Raw genomic sequence first — 21,611 nt, 5'->3', positions numbered from 1 at the left:
CCTCATAGCTTTCGTCCTCTCAACCTTATGCCTCCAAGACTCATCTTTGAGGTCATTCTACAGGGTGAAATTTGGTTATATTTTCTTTATACTGATTTTAGTTCTCAACATTCCATTTACTTTCCATTTTCCAAATTATCTTTTTGTCCATGTCTGCTGTAGGATTCTCATTGGTTAACCTTGTTCATTTTTAACTTTGCTATTTATTTTAGTGGAGCTTTAAGATCAACTACCATATGAGCAACCTACCATAAAGTATCTATATTGTTTAAATTTATCTGGTTGGTGTGTTGTTGGATGAAAATGTAACAACCCAACATGAGGTATTTTCTTCTGGAGCAGAGGTTAGAACTTAAAGGCCTATAAAAACAAAAAGGTTGACCTAAAATGAGTAATGCTGGTTACAGAAAAAGGGACATGGTGGGGACATGGTAACATGTAGATGGCCAGATACTCTTTGAAGGGCACAGCAGTGATCAGCCTCAGGTGAAAGAAAGTGGGCCCAATACTGTCTGCATTTCCAATCTTTCTAGAAAATCTAGTAATTGATTTGCATTTCAATCTTCTCAAATGTTGGCAACTAAGCTTAACCACAGCCTATAGAAATCACATGACCATACTTTAGATGGACAACACTTAGATCAGATAACCCCAACCTTAGTTTTATTGGCTTTTCCATCATTCATAAGCTTCTCTGATTTTATTAGGGTTCATCTATGTGCATGTGCTTTGTCTCAAAAGCAAGCTCCATGGCTGAGGAACCTTTTTCTGCTGCTATCCAATGAAGCATTCTTTAAAGCGGCATAGGTCAAAATCTACCTGAATCCTGTATTTGCATCACAAGTTATGACTGCTATTCCTGAACTCTTAGCTCCCTGCACATGATCTCTTCCGTTAATGGATTTACACAACCATTTTGAGCTTGTCAGGACCCTTTCTACTGTTAGATATATTTTTATATACTTCAGCCCCTCAACTAGAAAGACACACATCACAGGAGCCAGAGTTACATGTGCTTGCTGTCTTCTCATGAATTTAAAATACATACCAGATTTTCTCAGGCACATCAGCGGTAGACATCAGTACAGATGTGAATGACATGAAGGTAAGCACTGAAAAATGTATTCAAAGTTGCTTGAGAGCTATGTCGTTTATATTATGATGAATGATTTCTGGTGCTCTGGTGCCTCATTACTGCCCCATAAAGACGGCAACATACTCTTGGCTAGTAGGCCTTGATGGCTGGTATAATTAAAAAAGTCAGTAAAGGCCTTGTGTGTGCTGAAAAAAGGCCTTTGTGACTTAGGCCAAATAAATGTGATAATGCAAACACGGTCCTATGAAAGCAACAGCTAATATAAAAAGGAATTCTACCACTTGAAGCAGAGTGTTTAAGTGAAATAGATTAATGCAGTTTTAAGAATTCTTTATGATCAGTGCCTAATGACTTTAGTTTCAATGTATATGAACCACTGATAGAAAACCAACTGAACACAACAAACATAGATTTTTTTTTTTTTTTTTGGTCTTTTTCCTTTTTATCGGTACCAGGGATCGAACTCACAACTGCCTGCTAGCAAGGCAGGTGCTTATGCTGCTGAGCTAAATCCCCAGCCCCAAACATAGATGTTTTTAACTCCTCTATCTGACACGCTATTTTTCAAACATGGGATTCAGGGAGAAGTGACAACCCTATTATTTCAAAGGAATATCTGACAAAACAGCTACAGATAAAGTTTGGGCAACTATCATCTGAAATGAAGCGCTCCCTTTTCCTGTCTTGCCACTAACAATCAGCTCTGATAAACAGCGAGAGGAGCTGGAGCTACTGCAAGCCTGCGGCTGACTCTGCAGGTGTCAGTGAAGCAGGTGGAACCACTCGTCCTCCTCCAATTAACTTTGCACCCTGCATACTGTGCGTGGCTAGTTCACAGCACATGCTCACTACCCATTTTACAGGGTTACAGTAAGAAGATGCAGACATTTCTCAGAATCAACGCAAGATAGCCTTTTAATTATGGGATGGTTGGAGAAGGAAGCTCTTGAGATACTTCAGTTACTACACTTCCTTCCTGAGGATAAACACAGACTAACCAGCTGAGATTAAAATTTACTGGAGTGTTCAGACAAGTCTGATCTAAGGTTTTTTCATTATTCTCATGGACCTCTATGTGGACAGGTCAGTTATGAAGTGCTAATGTTCATTTAAATAAGTGTCTCATGCTAAGATTTCCATGGCCCACAGGGACACTTCAGAATGCAGAAAAGGAGAGAAAAAGCCATGTCTTTTGGCTGGACACATTTGTTCAGGAAGTCTCACCAATTCTGTGACTGGGTTTACTTGTTGATCCATCATAAAGTCCACTACTATGCTTTGGCTCTTAACACATCATCACATTTATTACTTTCAAGTCCTAATGGGGTCTCTCCTAGTCATCTTTTAAGGCAACAAGTCTAAGTCAATTCTTCCTCTACCCACAGCTATGCTGATACTGAATTAAATTCCTGTATTTAGGTTTTATTGGTTCAGTAATTGTTTCAGTGCCTATTTGTGTTGCAATATATTTTTTAAAAAAGTGTCAGCCCTGTCCAGTGTGGAAGAGACATGTGAAGATTGAAACGCAGTGTGACAAATGCCGCCTAGTAACGAAGAGGCACTACTTTGGTCCACCTTGCAGGAAGGTAAGATGGAGGAGAGGACAGGGAAACTGAGTCTTCCTATTGTTCTTGAGTAATGCCTTACATATTCACCTTAAACACATCAACTAGAAAGGATTCTGAGGCAAAATCTTTTTCTTATAAGGGCTAGCAAACATTTGATGTTTCCTGCACAAGGAATCACTGTCCCCAGCACCAGTGATATTCCGACGTTGAAGGCAATTTATCCACCAGGCACTGCCTTCTCCCTTCTTACCTAGCTTCTCCCTAGAGTTTGCCCTGAAACTCTAAATGCAGTATTTCTTTCCAGCAATCCTCAGGGAGACTTTCTTCACTAATACAGCCTTATTAGATTGTGAAACGTGGACAGTCCTGTTACACCAATTCAGCGTCACTGTAAACAGCACTTGCCTGCCCAGATCTAGCTGAAGTACTTAACATATGGTTTATGCATTTACTGCTTAGAGTGACCCTGGGTACCATACAGTACTCTACTGTACAGAAAGTACAGCTCACTTGCTCAAGGTGAGATATAGGTACATGCTGGTCAGGCTCTAGAAGTCTGCTCTCAGCCACCCAATTCATCCTGTTGACTTGGGTAGTGGTCTGTCTTTATATTCTAGGGTATGTAAGTACTAAGTTGGGGCATTTGCAAAAAATAGGAACAAACTACCATTTATTTAGCTTTGTTCCCTCCCATCCAAGACCAAGCTGATCTCTAAACAAGCATCAAAACCCAAAGCTCATTAACATCAGCATGTGCTTCAATAAGGTGAACACTACAATGATATACAATTACATTCTAATAATTTAATGCCCAAGAGCCCTGTAAAACAATTGTGAAGGCCCAGGATTATCACAGTATGCAAATGCGCTAGGAAAATCATTACCTATTTAGTCCCCTTCATTTGGGTGGGTTTAACATGAGAAGAATAATCCATGCTACAAGACGAGATTTCATTTTATAGCTGTAGTAACCAAGTACATAAAAGCCTGAATCTGTCCCAATAGCTTCTAAAAGATTTTTCCCATAGTGTCAGAGGCAAAAATAATGAAATCTTGCAAATGTACAGTTAATAGGACCCTGGTGGACACTAACTTCAAAAATGCCTGGTCTATAAGACATTAAAGGCTTGATTTTAGTTTCTGCACTGTTCCTGTTAATAACAATGTCTAATTAAAACATCTGTAAAATACTGATAGTTTTAATTTTACATAAAATTTCCAAAACAACTGTTACACAGTATAATAGATATCTGCAATGAATAGGTTATTAATGGAAATATTATTTTAAATTAAAATCAGGTTCTAAATTTAAATTAGTCATCTCTTGCTAATGAAGAGAAAAAGAAGTCACCCGTGTTGGGAATACAATTGAAAATCGACATCTGTGAAAGCAAATTCACTGGATCACTTGGTCTGAAGGGCAATTCATTTTGCTGCTTTCTGTCCTGGACTCTACTTGGCACTTCTGCTAGGCTTCACAATTGAGCTCGACATTAAAACATCAGCCTAATGCACCTTTCATTGCATCACTTTATAATTTAAAAACCACCACTCAACTTTATTCACAGTCTGAATCCCCCTTCTGGTTTTCAGCTAGGAGACAGAGGAGATTGCTATTCCCCATAGGAGCTTCTCCCGCCCAGCCCTGCGAACCTGATGAATATTTTAAGAGAAATGGCACAAAATCTCAGCTTTCTCTTTCTTTGGGTCCCATCTTCTTTAACAAAGCAAAACAAAAGGGATTAGCAAGGCTTAGTGGCTGGCTGCAACTCAATACTGTACTTTCTAATTAATGCACAATAAAAGAGGGTTAACACACTATCAGGATGAATGTTGTATATCCACTGGTGCTGCACTAAGACGGGAAAGGATCCACTCCAGACAATGGATCTGAGTTTCAGGTTCCTTCATATCCACACCATGGTTCACAGCAGATGCTGCAGAATGTGGTCCACTGCATGAGGGAAGCTCTCACAAGTCAGGTAGGGAGATGGGTTAATTTTTTCTTCATCTGCTGCTCTGTATTTTCCTGAAATGAAATTAAATCAGGTGAACAAAGGCTATGGCTAGGATATTAAACTAACCACATTCCCAGGCACCTGGATCAGCTAGGGACTGCCCGTATGATTATCACCAGTGGATCAGGGGCTCCACATTTCCTAAAGCACCTCTTACAGAGGCCTCAAAGGAGGCAATTCCAAGAAATGCCACATTCAGCATTTTCTCAGGCCTTCTGGTCTTTCACAACAGTCACAGGTAGTAGCACATCTGACAGTTAAGGTATCTTTCAAGTCAAAGTTGATGAAATCATTTTCTCCTTTCACCCTCAGCCCTGAAGACAAGAATGGTGATTAAATCAATGCTTTTAAATGGAAGCTCAGACCTCAGAGGGCAGAGGCCTCCTCAGCTCCTGAGGGTGAAACAGTACGTGCTCCTGCCAAGCAGGGACCCTGGGAGCCTGGCAAATCAGAGTGCCAGGGAGTGGGGAGGGAGCAACAATGAGTGATGGATGCTCACAGGTCTGGGGCCTGGCAGTAGTGGCCACACAGCAGGTGCCAAGTGGCAGGCGCACTGCCTACCTCTTCTGATTCTGGAATTTCAGGCTGCCTACTGTTCCCAGGCTTGGCACACAACTGAGCACTCCAGCTCATTTCACACAGCAGTCAGGAGAACTGCTACAAATGTCAATCGGATGGCACAGTCCCTGTTTAAAAACATCCTTAATGGGCCCAACTGCTCTTCAGGAAGAACCCTCCTATTATTTTCTCCCAGCATCTTGTCCTTTGCTTCCATTACATTTCCAACAACTTGCAATTATACGCTTATTATGTGTCTCACCTCTCATACCTGAGACTGTGAATTCTCAGAGAGCAGGAACAAAGTCTATTACATGCCTCCACGAATTTCCAGAACCTAACACTGTGAGCAGCCCCTGGCAGATAGCCCCTGAATATTTTTTGAAAGAATAAATAGTACAAGCTGTGTGCCATGGTGTAGCCCTGTGTTATGGCTTGTGTCTAGAAGTCCCCCTCAAAGCCTCATGCAGTCATAAGTGGGACTTTTTCAGAGATGGCTTGAGCTAGAGTGTGTGATGCTGGGATTAAGCCTGTGTGACTATCAAATCAGTCCACTGATTGGTTTAGCACAGCTAATCCCAGTAGTTTAAATATAATACATAAGGGACAGAAAGAGGCCTGTTCTTTCTTGCTTTGCTACTTTCTACACACCACGTACTGTTTCTCCTCTGAAATGCTGTCTGCCATGCCACTCTCTCTGCTTTGGAGCCAGCTAACTATGGACTGAATCCTCTACAAACTGAGCTAACTAAACCTCTTCCGCTTTTAACTCTGAGTGCCAGGTATTTTGTCTAAGCAGTGAGAGAGGAAAAAACAAAAAAAAAAAAAACCAAAAAACTACCAAAAACAAAAACTAAGGCACCTATAAGCCCCAAAATCTGGAGGTCTTAGGCTAGAGAATTGCAAATTCAAAGTTCAAACTTAGCCTAGGGGGCAACTTAGCAAGACCCTATCTCAAAAAAAACTTAAAAAGGCCGGGGGATATAACTCAGTGTGAAGCTCTGGGTTCAATCTCCAGTATGTCATTTAAATAGATTTTTAAAAAAGGGACAGAGCGAAGGAGGGACAAAAGAAGGAAATGCAGAGTGGTGCTCTAGTCTAGGGTCAGTAGAAGGAGGCTTCCTGCACTGCAGCCTCTGGGCTGCTTCTTTATTTTGCCTTTCTCTTTGCTCTCTCATTCCTTTTTCTGTGATTTCTGCTATTTATTCTTTTGCTTTCTCTTTTTTATTTTTATTCCAAATCCAATGCCCCTAGAAACAGAACCACTGTTTCCTACACCTCTTTGCTCAGCAGACATATGCCTAAAAACACTAACCATCTTTTCCACATCCTTGCCCTATGTTGGAAAAGATATTTCCTATCTTATTGTAATATCAATCTAAAGGACTTAGTGTCAAATGCAAAGGTCATTAATATATGTTTCACTCCTCTTGCACCCTTAAGATACCTGTCCACAACATGATTCACACAGCAAACTCTATTGCCAGTTTCTTTCTCGAGCTTAACTTCCACTAACTAAGCACAAACTCCTTTGTGAGATTTCTATGTGGTCTCACTGTTAAATGATAGAGACTGCTACACTACTACAGTACTTCCTGGATCCAGACACCTAAGGGATGAATCAATCAGTTTTTCCATCATGGAGGTTGAGGCCTCTAGACAGTTTCTGCTTCTGCTGGTTCTGCAGAAGAGGTTTCTTTCTTTTCTCTCTCTTTCATTCCTTCTTTTAACAAAAGATGAATGATGTAAGTAGCTTAGATATATGTTCTAGTTTTAGCATCTAGCATGGTGCCTGGCACACAGCAGGGACTTGATGGTGTTAGCTGAATGAATGAAGCAGCTGCATCTCTCAGGCTTTACTCTCTGCAGCAGCCTGTGCCTCCCTGGAAGAATAAATGATGAACAGAGGGAGGATACAGGAAGCTATGTTGATGCTATAAGATAAAGAGTAATTCCATTTTTTCTAGGTGACTATTTCACATGCTGAGTGGAAATTCTAGTTAAGTCAGAGGTTTTTCAAATGAACGTTGAGCATTTACCACATGATACCCACTAAGAAACAAAACTGCTCAAGACTATTCACAAAAAGTACTTATTAGTGAATATAAATTAAAACATTAATCTTAAACATTGGGAAGCCTAGCACTTACAAAAGGCACTGGATCAAAATTTATCAACAGAGCTTTTCTTTATGGTCTTAGAACATGTGTTTACTCTCAATTTTTCTGATCCAAGATTAACAGTATAAATGGGGTTGTTTTCATGAGATCAACTAAGCTACTTTACTAATTCCATATTTTAGATTTGACTGTTAAGCCTGTTGGCTTCTCTAAGATAATTTATGGCCCTGAAATAGGGCCATATCTGCTAATCACAAAGAAAGCAGAGTCAATGGAGATCTGCTTGAGGATGAGACACTCATAATAAAGCCCAGGTCTAGTTTTCATGGCTATTGTAAGTCCTTAATTATCTGAGCTAAAAAAAAAAAGGAAATGTTCAATAATGAAAACAAAGATGGAAGGGAGAATGGTGAATGTGGGTATTTTTTTTTTTGACATTTTTCATGTTTTTTCTTTTTGCTCATGTAACAAGGCTTTAATGTTTCTAGGTAGGGGATGATCATTTTGATGGAGAAATATGAAAAAAAGATACTGCTAATTCTGAAGTGACTGGTCTTCCTCTCTGCCAAAGCTCGTATGGCTCATTCACTCCAGATCCCAGAAGCAAGGACAGTGCTGATATTTTCACTGTTTCAACATGGTTTTGTCAAAACAAACACTTCTTAATCAACTGTGGCTCCATCTACATTTTTCTGTTTTTATTTTTCCCTGTAATGACTTTTCTTTTTGCAGTACTGCGGACTTGACCAAAGGCCTCCGTACTGAGCTACATCCCCAACTCATTTTTATTTTGAGATAGTATTGCTAAATTGCGAAGGCTGGGCTTGAACTCATGATCCTTTTGCCTCAGCTCTTCTGAGTGCTAGGATTGATTACAGGTGTGAGCTACAAAACAAAGTTTCTTTTCCTCCTTTTTTGGTACTAGGGATCAAACTCATGACCTTGTGCTTGCCAGGCAGGCGCTGTGCCATTGAGCTGCATCCTAGCCCATAAAATTTTCTTGAACAAACATCACAGTCACTTTCTCAAAACCTTTCCCTGTGGTAAGAATTTTGACTTTTCCCTTTTGTGAACAGCTTGTTAAACGGTTTTGCTACTATTATTTGAAACTAGGCAAATAAGCTCACAGAAATATCCCTGAAATCTTTTACCAGTTGTTTTAAGAGCCTGATGAAAATTCCAGGACAAGATTTCTCAATCTTATGTGCTATTAATTCCAAGTTCAGCAGGTCCCTTCTGAGGATGGAGTTGGAAGCAAACCTTTGTGTTACAACTGGAAAATCTCATTATGTTCCAAATGTAAAGGTATTTGATCCCACCCACAACTCCCAATCCTATTCTTTTCCTATCTTGCAAAAACCACTAGTTTACAGGATACACTGGATAGTATACTATGAGACACACGTGGGGTCAGTACAAGGACATCATTCTTACAGAGCTAAAGGGAAGAGTTGTGACAAGAGTCTCACACAGTTAGCCAGGGCAGAGCTGAGACCAGGACACTGACTAGTCTTCTGTAGTCAACACCATATGCACTTACTCCTCTCCAAGAAGGTCTTTTCTTTTTCTTAAACTTGTCTGACAGATCATATACAATAAACCTAATTTTGTTATAGGAAATAGTTCCTATTTAATCATCAAAAATAACAAAGTGAAAAGGGAAAGTGTCATATATTTTTACTTTTTAAAAATGGGAATATGAACACAGTGGATCAGAGCACTAAACTAGCCAGTTCCTAACGAGACTTCATCATCATACAGCAACGCACATAAAAAAGGTATTTTCGAGGAAGAGAAAAATCAGCCCCTTCCAAAAATCAGCCATGCTGGGACTGGGAGGAGACCACCAAAAGCCAACTAGCCAGCCTTCCTGATAACCCGCACGAGCCCCGTGGGGCCCAGGAACACAAAAGTCAGATAGTGCCTCCCATGAGCCTATTGGCGTGCAAGCTGAGAATCAACAACCCCTATCCCCAGGTAAGAGACCAGCTGGTTTGGAGGACAGGCTGAGTTGATAACAACTAAGGCACAAAAAGCAATTAAATCTTGTATTTTCTAATTGATTTTGCAGATCTGGGGCCAGCAGTCTGAGCATCTCTTGGAAGGATGACTGTATATGATATAGCAAATATGGGAGGTTTTCTTCTATGTTGTCTTTGAAATCCAACATTGTTCTGTATTATTTTGTCCTCATTAATAGTTTGCTTTATTCAATGTTCTGTTTTGATTGGTTTTATTTTATTTGTTTTGATTTGATTTTGGACAACTATTGTGAAGTTCACAAGATATACTATGGTGTTTACTATTGTTTTCCTAGTGTCCTGCTTTGAAGTTCTGTACCAATTCTGCTGCTTTGTTTTGACTGGCTTTGTTCTGTTTTGATCTGTTAGATTTTATTATCATTAAAATAAAAAAGAATCAAAGGCATTAAAATGATACAATAGCAAATAACTTGTACTTTAATAAAAAATATTTCAATAAAAGGAGTCCAATAAAAAAAAAAAAAGAAAAAGTTATTTTCACAGAGCATCACAATCCATGGTTCTATATACCATTTCAATGTGAATTGCATCATTACCATCGAGTATTAAAATATCTCTGGTCTTGATCTTCCTAGCTTTGTATATCATGTGCGTGTCCCCCATTCTTTTTCCCTGCAATCCTAAACCCATTTCATTTTTGCTTTGTGCCAAAAAGAGAATTAAAGTGCCCAGGGCTCTTCTACTTTTATAAAGGCTACTCTTTTAGCAATTGTGAACTCTACTTTCTTCTTGAAAAAGTACATACGTAAGATACCTACCAGTTTTTACTAAGATGCCCAGCATGCCGACGGTCTGAGCCCCACCAACATCATCCCTGCAATCCTGGAAAAACATATAGAAGGAACTTAGTCCAGGGTCTTCAGTCAACTTGTCAACAAACACTCTTGATGACATAGTAGGCTGCAATGGTCATCTGGGATCTTCTGGGGTTGGTCTTTTTTTAAAAATGAAACAGGAGAAGGTATAAAAAGAGTGACTTTATATGTGATACTCTGAAGGTGTAAGCCATATTTGGAAAGTGTCACCAACACAGGTGTACACTAGAATAAAGAATGCTTGTTACTCAACACAGACGTGTTGAGTCTTCATGTTTACCACACATACATCCTTAATCTCTTCAAACAGAACATGGTAAAATATTCTATGCATTATGATAGCCCATGAGGTGAATAATGCAACTACTATCAAAAAATGAAGGTGATTCAAAAGATAGCTTTTCTGTGGCCCATGTAATTTATTATCCTTATATGCCATCCAACTGCATGCGCCATGAGATCAAGTCAAGCAGAAGGATCATTTAAACCCGGGGTCTGAAGTCAGTCTGGGCAACATAGTGAGACTCTGTATCAAAAAATCCAACCCAACCCAACCCAACCCAAACCAGTGTGTGTGTGTGTGTGTGTGTGTGTGTGTGTGTGTGTGTGCGTGCATGCATGCCTGTAAGGAAGAATGTAAGGTAATTAAAAATCCACAGCCTGAAAGAAACAGCAAGAAAGATCAATCCTGCCAGCTCATGGTTATAAGCAGAATTCATTCAGATCATGCCTGAAGAAAATTTTTGCCTTAAAAGTCACCAATATTCCTCAGTAACAGGTCATGGAATTCAATTTTAGAATTGTGAAATCTTCATTCAGGGTCTAACTTAAAACCTTTTCTGCTATAACTAAATTTGCCCTATTGAGGAAGTGGCAATGAGGAAAGAAAGAGGAGAGGGGGATGTGGAAAAAGTGCATGAGGAAAAGGAGGAGAAACTGCCACTGCCTTGGATGATACAACCTGGCATATATCTGAACAGCTAACTCATGCCCCTCCCTCCTCCTCACCTGCCCCAGTCCTGTCATCTCCTGTAATAAGGAATTCTGGCCTCAGACACCACTGCCTCACATACACTGGTCTAGTAAAGTCAGCTATAGAATTTTTAAGAGAAAAATATGGAATGAAAACATGGTTTCTCAAAATATGACTGTGTTCAGTGATTATCATATTGATTTTAGATAAGTGACCACAGAAACACATGACATCAGGAAGACTAGGATAACATTTCTACCACTGAAGTTAAGAAAGCTGGGAGGAAAACAGTTGTGGTGACACATGCCTATAATCCCAGCACTCTAGAGGCTGAGAGAAAAGGATTATGAGTTCAAGGCCAGCCTGTGCTGCACAGTGAGACCATGCTGGAACCAAAAAAGGAATCAAGGGGAATGAAAAAAGGCATATATACCAACTTCCCATGATGAAGGTAAACATTATGTACTATACATATGTACTAATAAACTGATATTAAAAATAGAGCTAAGAGGGGCTGGGGATTTAGCTCAGCAGCATAAGCACCTGCCTTGCAAGCAGGTAGTCGTGAGTTCAATCCCTGGTACCGATAAAAATGAAAAAGACAAAAAAAAAAAAAAAAAAAAAAAAGTAACTCTTAAAAATAGAGCTAAGAGGCAGTTCAGATCCGGAGGTCCACTTCTAGCTCTTCTGCTAAATCAGCTATGGTACTAGATAGGAGATACACCTCTCTGAGCTTCAGTTTTCCAGTCTGTAAAATGAAGAGGTTTGGATGAGACAATCTTGAGAGTCACCTCCAGCCTCTCATGTTGTTTAAGAATTGAAACAAACCCTTACCATTTTATCACGTGGCATGCACTTTCCAGCTCTTTGCCTATTACAGCATACATAGGAATAACGTTTGTCCCATACACTGGGGCAAACTGACAAAGTGCTCACAGTCACAGATGGCTAAGGCTTTCAATCATCCCAGGCACAGTCCCGCCATTCAAAGGGTTGAAGTGATTAACATCTTTAGCTACTTGTGGCACAATAATTGAGAAATTCAACTATAAAGTAAATGCTTAGGAAAAAGTAATGGCATAATTCTTTAGGTATAGCTTGTCCCCTGCATAAATAATATTAATAAAAATTTAGATTTGTTGAGGGGTTCCCTTCAGAAAGACATACAGAGTATTTGACTTACAATATAAGTAGTTTTAGAATTACCTTATGTTCCCATCACATGTTGGAGAATGAGAAACAATCAAAATTTTGGTTCTTCAGAAGAATGTCACTAAATATCATCAGGAAAGCTTGCTTTACTTACTACTATTTTTACTGTGAGTAACAGAAACTCTGTTTCCCTACAATAGTGTTTTGAAGCTAGCTCATGACAGGAGTTCAGGGAATTGCTCTTCTACTTACATCTCCTATCATGACAGCTTCCTCAGGTTCACAGCCAGTACCCCGCAATGCTTCCAGAAAGAACGTCTTCTCTGGCTTTCCCACTACTATGGCTTTGGTGTCTGTGGCGTACTCTAGAGCAGTCACAAATGGTCCAGGCCCCAAGGCTAAGCCATCTTTCCTTTTGTAATACCTGGCTTTGTGGATTGCAATCAGAGGTGCCCCATCCAGAAGTAACCTAGAGAGACCAAGAAAATAAAAACTGGCTAAAAGCAAGGTTTTATAACTGGGAAAGAATGTCAGACTTACAAAGTGGTTTTATTCACATTCACAGAAACAAATAGCTTCTTATTAACTTTTAATGACTTGCTGTCTTCTAATGAATTCTCAAAGAACTACTGGGAATTACATTCAGCTACACTAAAGAAAGGTGATAGATTATTAAATCTGGGATTGCTTCAACCTTTTACCTTTAGTTCAGACACTTTATCCAAATCACCAGGGAAAGAGAATTAAGAGAACTAAAGCTAAATAAGGCACTTGAGGGGAGAAGCTTAACTTAATGAGACAAGTTGTTTCAGCCTTCCCTAATGATAAGCAGGAGGCTCCTGAGCCTCTGATAATACTACATGATTGTTGCTGCAATGACATACAAAATGCAGTACTGAAACAGTCGTATCCCTGTTCCTTCTACTCCAAAATGTAAATTTCTTTTCACTTCAGAAATTTAATAGAGCGTTTTAGAGTTTCTGTTTGTGATTTTATTTCTTTATTCTACCTTTTGACTGCTTTCGACAGTTTGCACCACAGACCATCTTCCCGAAGCATATACGAAGGCTGAAGGGAGAGTCTATAGTCAAGTCTAGAAACAGGGCTGACCATACTCTTATGCCAAACAAGAGGCATAAATAGTTTGCCATCAGTTTGATAATAACAAATGCTACATGTAGCTAAGGATCCTCAGTGACTCAAGCATAAACACAGTATCTCTCTATGAACTTAATACTTTCTGATCCTCACGTCCGCAAATCTGCCACCCAACTCAACAGAGATGCCTTTGCTCACAGAGCAGTACTCACGAACGGTTTATTATCTAATGGAATGTGGAATGTGATGTATGCCTTAAACTGCTTTTAACCCAGGTAATAAATGACTTCACTAGCTTAATTTACCTTATCTACTTAGTTAAAATATTTAGTGTGGCCATGGAGGAAGAATTCATCACATCTTATCCTTCACGATAATGAGTAATTAAATGCTTGACCATGAAACTGGTGTTATTCTTTTCAGTGGGCATGAATAACTTCCTATGGGAGTTACTGAATTCAAATATTTATGATTAAATATTTAAGTAAAAACCAATACTGGACAAAACCAATTACAGGGGCAGTTGGTTACTATAAACTGCTCATAGCACAGGACTAATTCTTCAAATTTATTTACCAACACTAACACAAACTTCTTTCTCAAAGCAAATTCTGAAATCCAGCCTTAAGAAACCTGCAAAATGCCCATTAGCCTTAAAGAACTACAGTGATAACAAAGAGATAGCAATGGGTGATTCATCTACCCCCTTTTCTACCCTACCCCCAGTCCCATTTATTTGCTTCTCTACCACGGAACTGGGATTCTTTATGCAACAGACCTCAAAATTGCTTTCCACTTACAAAGCCAAACCAAAAACTCATTTGATTTAGTGTTGTTAATATTTTATCATGTAGTAACTGGGGATAAGACTTATCAGCTTGACTGATGCACATACTCAGTTCCCAGGCAGTACCTATTGCCTTCTTCTCTGGAAGGACTAAACCTGTATATTCCTCTACATTTTCTCTACATGGGACATGGTTCTGCACTAGGCTAGGGAGATGCACATCTCAAGGAAATGGTTCCTGCCTCTACCACTTTTCTTTGCACAAGGCAAGTATCACTTGATCTTGAAAAAGCTGGGGTGTACCTAGAATGGAAAGGCACACATGTCTAGGACACAGATTAAAAGATCTTCTATAGTTAATTTTTTTTTTTAAATATCAGAAATAGCTGGCATAGTGGCATATCCCTGTTCCCAGTACTGGAGAAGTTGAAGCAGGACACTTATTATAAATTTGATGCCACCCTGACCTACATAGGAAATTCATAGCTAGAATAAACTGCATAATAAGATCTTAATCCAAAAGGCAAAAAAAGACACTCAAATACTTGGGGTGGTTTTATACTTTAGGCAGACAACAAAGGGTTTTGTTTTTTCTATCACCAGAAATACATCAGCAGGAAATTTTCTAACTGTAACAGAAAAGGGCATATGAGGGCCTCATTCCAAAACCTCTGGCTGTAAATTCCAGGAAAGTCAAGAAAAAAATATCTTAGGCAAGGTAGGCATGGTGCACAACTGAGGCAAGATGATTGTAAGGTCAAGCCCAGGCTGAATTTTCACATGAGGAGACAATCCAGAGATGCTGGCCGAACTCAATTACACCAATCAGGGAAGGCTAGAGCCAGTAATGGAAACTAGAACATCTATAAACCACTATAGCACTCTTACAAACACATCATGCTAACTTTTTTTTTTTAGGTACCAGGGCTCGAACTCACAACCTCACACTTGCCAAGCAGGTGCTTATGCTGTTGAGCCAAATCTTGGGCACCCATACTATCTTTCTTTGAATTTAGAAATAAAATAGAGATATTTACTATCACTTCTATTTAGTACCATACTGGAGATTCCAACAATGCAATAATTTGAAAGAGACAAAAATTATTACTTGAGATGCTACAATTATCTATATAAAAAATGTAACCCACAATATTATACAAATAAATCATTAGAATCAGCGAGTACATGTAAGACAGTTACTGGATACAAGGTAAATACACAAACACCTAATGAAACATATGTATTTAATTAAAAATAAATTTTAATGAAATGCCATTTATCATTACCACCAAAAAACACAAATGACAAGGATTAACAAAAACTGCCTAAGATCTATACTTTAAAAACTACAAAACAAGCCTAGCATGGTGGTATATGCCTGTAATCCTACTACTCAGGAGGCTAACATAGGAGGATTGTTGTTGAGTTTGAGACTAGCTTGGGCTACAAAGTGAGTTCAAGGCCAGCCTAAATTACATAGTGAGATCCTGTCTCAAAAAGACAAAACAAAACCAAAAAAAGAAAGCAAAAACAACCAAAACTACAAAACAATGATGCAAGAATATAAAAAAGAAAAGCTTAATTAAATGAAAATACATTTTATTCTCATAGAACATCAGTCATAACACACTGACTGGAAGACACATTATATTCAGATGCAAATTCTACTAAATCCACAGATTCAATAAAGTATCAAGCTCCCAACAAAGCTCTGTGGGGATGGTGGCAGAAATTAAGTTGACTCCAAAATCTACATGGAAGCACAAATAATAAAGAATCACTAAGACAGTCTTAAAGAAAAAGTTGCAGGATGTACACTATCAAATATAAAGAGTTATAGAACTACAGTAATCAAGACAGTGTGAATAAGGAATCTGGAAACACAGTCATCTAGTCATTCAATTTATGTCACAAACACAACGGCAATTCAGTGGGAGAAAGAAAGGTGTTTGCAATAAATATTGCTGAGACAATAAATATATGTGAGGAAAAATGAATGTTCATTTCATACAACTCACAAAAATTCAAATAACTTATATATTGAGTTGCTACATGTACAATTATAAAGCTTACAGAAGAAAGACTTGAATGGGTACATCACAAAAGAAATCAATGATCAATAAGTATATAAATAGTTATCAACAACCTCATCTGAGAAATACAAATAAAACTCACTAAGATACCACTATATACAACAGGCTATAATTATATAGCCTGTCAATATTCTGGTGAGAATATGGAACAAATAAGCTCTCATTTATAGTGAGTGAGAATGTATGACTTGGTACAGTTATTTTGAAAAACTACTTGGCAGTGTTTATTAAGGCTAAACAATTACCTATCCTATTATCTAGCAATTTCAGTTCTAGATCGATACCCAAGAGAAATGAATGCATATGTACCCCCAAAGACATGTAGAAGTACATTTATAGCAGCTTTACTCCTAACAGTGAACCTGGAAACCACCCAAATGCTTATTAACAGCAAATAAATAAACTGAGGAAAATCTATGTAACAGGCTATAGTATATGACAATGAAAAACAAAACAACACAAAGTATTACTACATGTAACAACTTGATAAATCTCAAAAACAGTAAAAGAAAAGGCTACACATATTATTGTATGATTTCATACATCTGCAGAACAAGAACTAAAAGCAATGGTCACTTTAGAGAAGGAAAGGCTCTGAGTAGCAAAGAGACCTCTTGTCAAATTCTGTTCAGTTGTATACTTACAAATTGTATACTTTACTATGTTACATGGCGATTTAGAAATATCACTAACAGAATATATTTTTGTGCCTTATTCCCCTGAAACTTTTATTCAGAGTAGCAAGAGCTACCTTGATCATAAAGGAACATTTCCAAATTACCAAACAGTGGCAGTGGCTGGTGGTATTCAATTCTATATTCCATGATTTTTCAGAAATTTAGTAACTTCTCAGAAACTTAATAACTTCAAAAACCTGGAAATAACTATAATACAAAACTCATGGCTAAATGATTTATGGCTCCTTATAACAGACTTATGTTCCAAAAAATAAACATGTTTGAGACAAAAAAATATGCAAAACATACTGGTTTTTGTTTGTTTTGTGTTGTTTTGGTTTATGGTGCTGTGGAATGAATGGCCTCGCATAGGCCGGACAAGTGTTTTATCACTGCACCACATGCCCAGCCTTTGCTGGGTGTTTTAAAAGTAGGTTACTAAATAGTGTTATATCAGAGTTTTGTTCTCACTTTCGTATAAACATGTGCATAAGAACAAACTAGCTACAAGATAAAATGTCAGCTGTACTTTTCTTGAGATAGCAAGATTTGGTAATTTTTAGTTTGATGTTTTTTTCAGCATTTAAAATTCTCCATGATGAACATGTATTATTTTTGTGATTAGGTATTTTTTTAGCCTTGTTAGCACTAAATTCAGGTTAGGCTATTTAAGTTCTGTAGCCCTTAGGGTTTCAATGTTTAAAGACAATCCAAATCCAAATCCTATTTATTCATACTTTCATGGTTCATATCTTTTACTAAAATCAATTCTTTAAAATCATTCTGTTTCATTTAGGCACTTAAGACACATCTATATATGTCCTATGAATAGCACACATACTCTGTACTACAGATTTGAAGAAACTTCCCATTAAAGACACTGTAAGTAAGAGGCAGTGTAATGTGTAGGTTAATGTGTCTGCTTTCATGCAACATGCCCTTGAAACTAGCATACTAAGCAATGGGTTTTAACATGCAATGGTTATTCTCACTATCAAGCTGAACAGTAATTTAATCACTGGTTCATCTGAGATGTCTATATTTGCCACATAAAATCTAAACAGCTGTAGTTACTGGCTGGATGGTATAGTCTCCATAGAAACATCAATATGCAAAAAAGGACAAGACCTAAAATCTCTGTTAACTCTCCATCCAGCTGTTAAGTGCATTTGTGAAATTACAGTTGACCTACAAGTACACTGTAATGCTTTAAAATGTGTTTAAAAAATCAATATAGTTAGAAAAGTATACTAATTAAGACAGCATCTCAACAATTAAAGTCAGTATTATGTCAACATGCATTTTTATTACCCTGTGTCTAGTGTTTATGGAAGACAGAGACCTTCCAACTTCCTATTAAATATGTCCTTTCCAAATTACCAGCTAAAACCAATCAATACCTTCTCTTTGAATTGTGTGATTAAAGGAAAGAACAAAGTGTAGCAGGGGTAAATTTAAAAGAAATAATAGGGAGCAGATAGGAAAATCCCTACTAAGAAACTAAAGCAGGATAATTGAAGCAGGTAAAGTGAAATAAATTTTAATATCATATACTCTAAAGTATATTTTCAAGCAATCTGGTATAACAGTGGACATGCAGATAATAACTATGGTGAATGAATTTTAAACAAAGGCTTGAATATCACAGTGACTGAGTCACAAATGAAAGTGTATCAAGTAGTTGTGAATTCCATTAACTGAGGGATCTAAAATGACCATTCACACATGGAAAAGATGGCTGTCCACAAAGGGCTAATTCTGACCACATTGACTTTAGATGAGGACAATGATTTTCAAACTGAACAATGTGGTAAAATGTATAAAACTAGTATTAGTTTTTTTAATTTTAATTTTTAACAGAATGAAACCAAACAAAATAAAACAGAATAGGGCTAATCAAAACAAAACAGTGAAAGTGATTCAGGACTTCAAAACAAGATAATAGGAAATCAATAATGGCTACCATAAAGCACCTTGTTATCTTCAAAACAGCTGCCCATATACTGTCAGACAGAATAAAATCAAATCAAACATATCAAAACAGTGAAAGTGATACAGGACTTCAAAACAAGATAATAGGAAATCAACAATGGCTACCATAATATATCTTACCTCTGAAATAGCTGCCCATGCCATCATATAATAAAATCAAACTAAACCAAACCAAACAGAATAAAACCAATGAAAACAATACAGAGTTTAAAATAATAGGAAACTAACAATGATTACTACCTTCCTTTTTTAAACATTTCCTCCCATTTTACTTTCACAGTATCTACTGTACATTTTGGATTGCACTACTCCTTCAGGTTTTTATAGTAGGGTAATAATATGATGTCTATATTTGTTCACTTATGAGTCTGAACCATTTCACCCAAAAGCATGATCATAAGTTGTATCCATTTACCTGTAAGAACCATCATGACCATCCTTCCTTATAGCTGAGTACCTTTCCACTATACAAAAATGCCATTATCTTTTTTATACATTCTGTGATTGATGGGCAAGCTACCCCTGCTTTTTTCTGATTCCCTGTCACATGGACATTATTTTTTCTTTGACTTTTAGTCTACCAATTTCCTTTCAAGTTAATATGTTTCTTGTATATCATATATTGATAGATCTTGTTTCTTGATCAACTCTGCCTGTGTTTCTTTTTATTGGTGACTTTGACAATCTACATTAATGGTATGGCCAGCATGCACTGGTTCATCTCTGCCTTGGTTTTTCCCTGGCACTGACTCCCTACACTTTCCCTCCATTCAACTGTTTGCCCTGCTTGGTGATCCCACTCTGCTTCTGTTCCTGGGGCTGTGACAATTTTTCTCTCTCTCTAGAATATCCTTCATTACTCTTTGTAGGGTTGGTTTGGTGGTTATGAATTCCTTCAGTTATTCTTTGTCATGAAAATATCTTATTTCTCCATTAATTTTGAAAGATAGTTTTGCATAATACATCAATATCTGGGTTGGAAGTTGTTTTCTTTTAGGACTTGAAATACTTCATTCCAAGCTCTTTTTGTCTTGGTGATTTGTGTTGAGAAGTCTGTGTGATTCTGATGGACTTTTCTTTATAGGTGATTTGTTTCTTCTAACAATCTTCAATATTCTGTTCTTGTGCTGAGTTTCTGCGATTTTGATTATTATATGTCTGGGTGTAGATTTATTTTGGTTATGGCTAGTTGGAGTTCTATATGTCTCACTTATCTGTATGCCAGGTCCTTTTGCCATACTAGGGAAGTTTTCTGCTATTATTTCTGTAAATAGACTTTTTATGTCATTTGTGTTGACTCCTGCTTTTTTGCTGACACCTATCACTCTTAAATTATTTCTTTTTGTGTCTTTTGCAACCATTAAATTATTTCCTGGTTCCTTGTTATTTTTAAGAGATCTCTCCTTTCATGACTGCTAGCTGCGAACCTGTCTTCAATTCTGAAGTGTCTTTCAAGTGGTTTTGCCAGCTTTCAATGGAGTTTTTAATTTCCTGGATACCTCTTTGAGTCTGTTTCATGCATTCCAATTCTTCTCTACAGTGCTCTTCCAAGTTGCCCTCATTGTTCTACACTCCCCCACTTTTTTTAAAAAATCTATGTCTTCTTTAGACATGTTCAGCAACCTTTTTATTATGTTTGTCTTTTCTTCTTTTACTTGAGATATTATTTCTGATTTGATTTCTTTCACAGCCTCTGGAAATAGTTTTTTTTTACTTCAGTTGCCATCATCCCAGAAATTTCAAGTGTGTGACTTCTACTTTCTTCTAAGTCTAACTCTCCTGTACTTGTTCTTTGACTTTTAGCCTACCAATTTTGCATTGGAGGCCACAGATTGATTTTTGCTTCTTTATCTTGACATTTTCCTGGGTTCCTCGGGATGGCAGGTTGTGGGGTCCCAGGCACTTCCCACATTGGCTACTTGTCCATGGTGAGGGGGATGGGTCAGGCTCCTGGGTTTCTCCTAACCCAGGTTCCCTAGAAGTCACTGGCGTGTGGGGCTTTGTTAAGTGTGGCTGGCTGGTTCTTCATGGCCCACACTGGTTACCTGCAGGAGAGTCCTGATGGTGGCCGGCATGCATGCAGGGGCTGGGCTGGCTGCTTCTCCCTGGTATTAAGTTTTATTAAAGTTTCCTACAAATAATCTGTTTATAGGACATATACATCAAGAAATGAACTCATGCCATTCATGGTGGTACAGTTATGTAATCCTAGCATTCTAGGGGGTCCAGGCAGGAGGATCTCAAGTTGAACATAGCCTTGGTGTAGGGAGCCACTGAAGCTGGAAACTGATCACACTTGCCAGGGTCAGTCAAATGGATCCAAGAACAAAGACTGCCTGGGGCAAGCTGTGAAAATAAGGGACTGCAGACCCCAAAATCAGGCCCTTAGGTTGCCATACATGCAGATTATTTGGCAATGGGGTGTCATGTAACATTAAGTTGCTCATTGTATAAATATACAACTGCAGTGAGCAGGCAGTTCCTTTCCTCCCATCAGGAAAGTAAGGGCTCCACCTGACCCCAGCTTTCATCTCTATTTTTCTCATCCTCACGTGGTCCTTCACCTGGGAATTCGGAAAACCACGTGAGTTGCAGCACCTAGGCAACTCAGTGAGACTGTCT

General features: G+C 38.1%; 1 protein-coding gene across 1 annotated transcript in view; it reads right to left on the bottom strand.

Moving 5' to 3' along the window:
* Positions 1-3,448: 3,448 nt before the first annotated feature.
* Hdhd2 (haloacid dehalogenase like hydrolase domain containing 2) overlaps positions 3,449-21,611 on the bottom strand; it is a 41,333-nt gene continuing 23,170 nt past the window's right edge. The window contains exons 5-7 of the mRNA XM_003474059.5: positions 12,595-12,811; positions 10,161-10,224; positions 3,449-4,693 (exon numbers count right to left, since the gene is read on the bottom strand). Of these exons, the coding sequence (XP_003474107.1) occupies positions 4,590-4,693; positions 10,161-10,224; positions 12,595-12,811 (385 nt within the window). The 3' untranslated portion in view covers positions 3,449-4,589. The remainder of the gene's footprint in view (positions 4,694-10,160; positions 10,225-12,594; positions 12,812-21,611) is intronic.

The sequence above is a fragment of the Cavia porcellus genome, unplaced genomic scaffold, assembly GCF_034190915.1.
Source record: "Cavia porcellus strain 051 isolate PalLab524CR breed Dunkin Hartley unplaced genomic scaffold, mCavPor4.1 scaffold_20, whole genome shotgun sequence".
Lineage (NCBI taxonomy): Eukaryota > Metazoa > Chordata > Mammalia > Rodentia > Caviidae > Cavia > Cavia porcellus.
The sequence above is the reverse complement of the archived record's forward strand: the minus strand, read 5'-3'. Positions and strand labels throughout refer to the sequence as shown.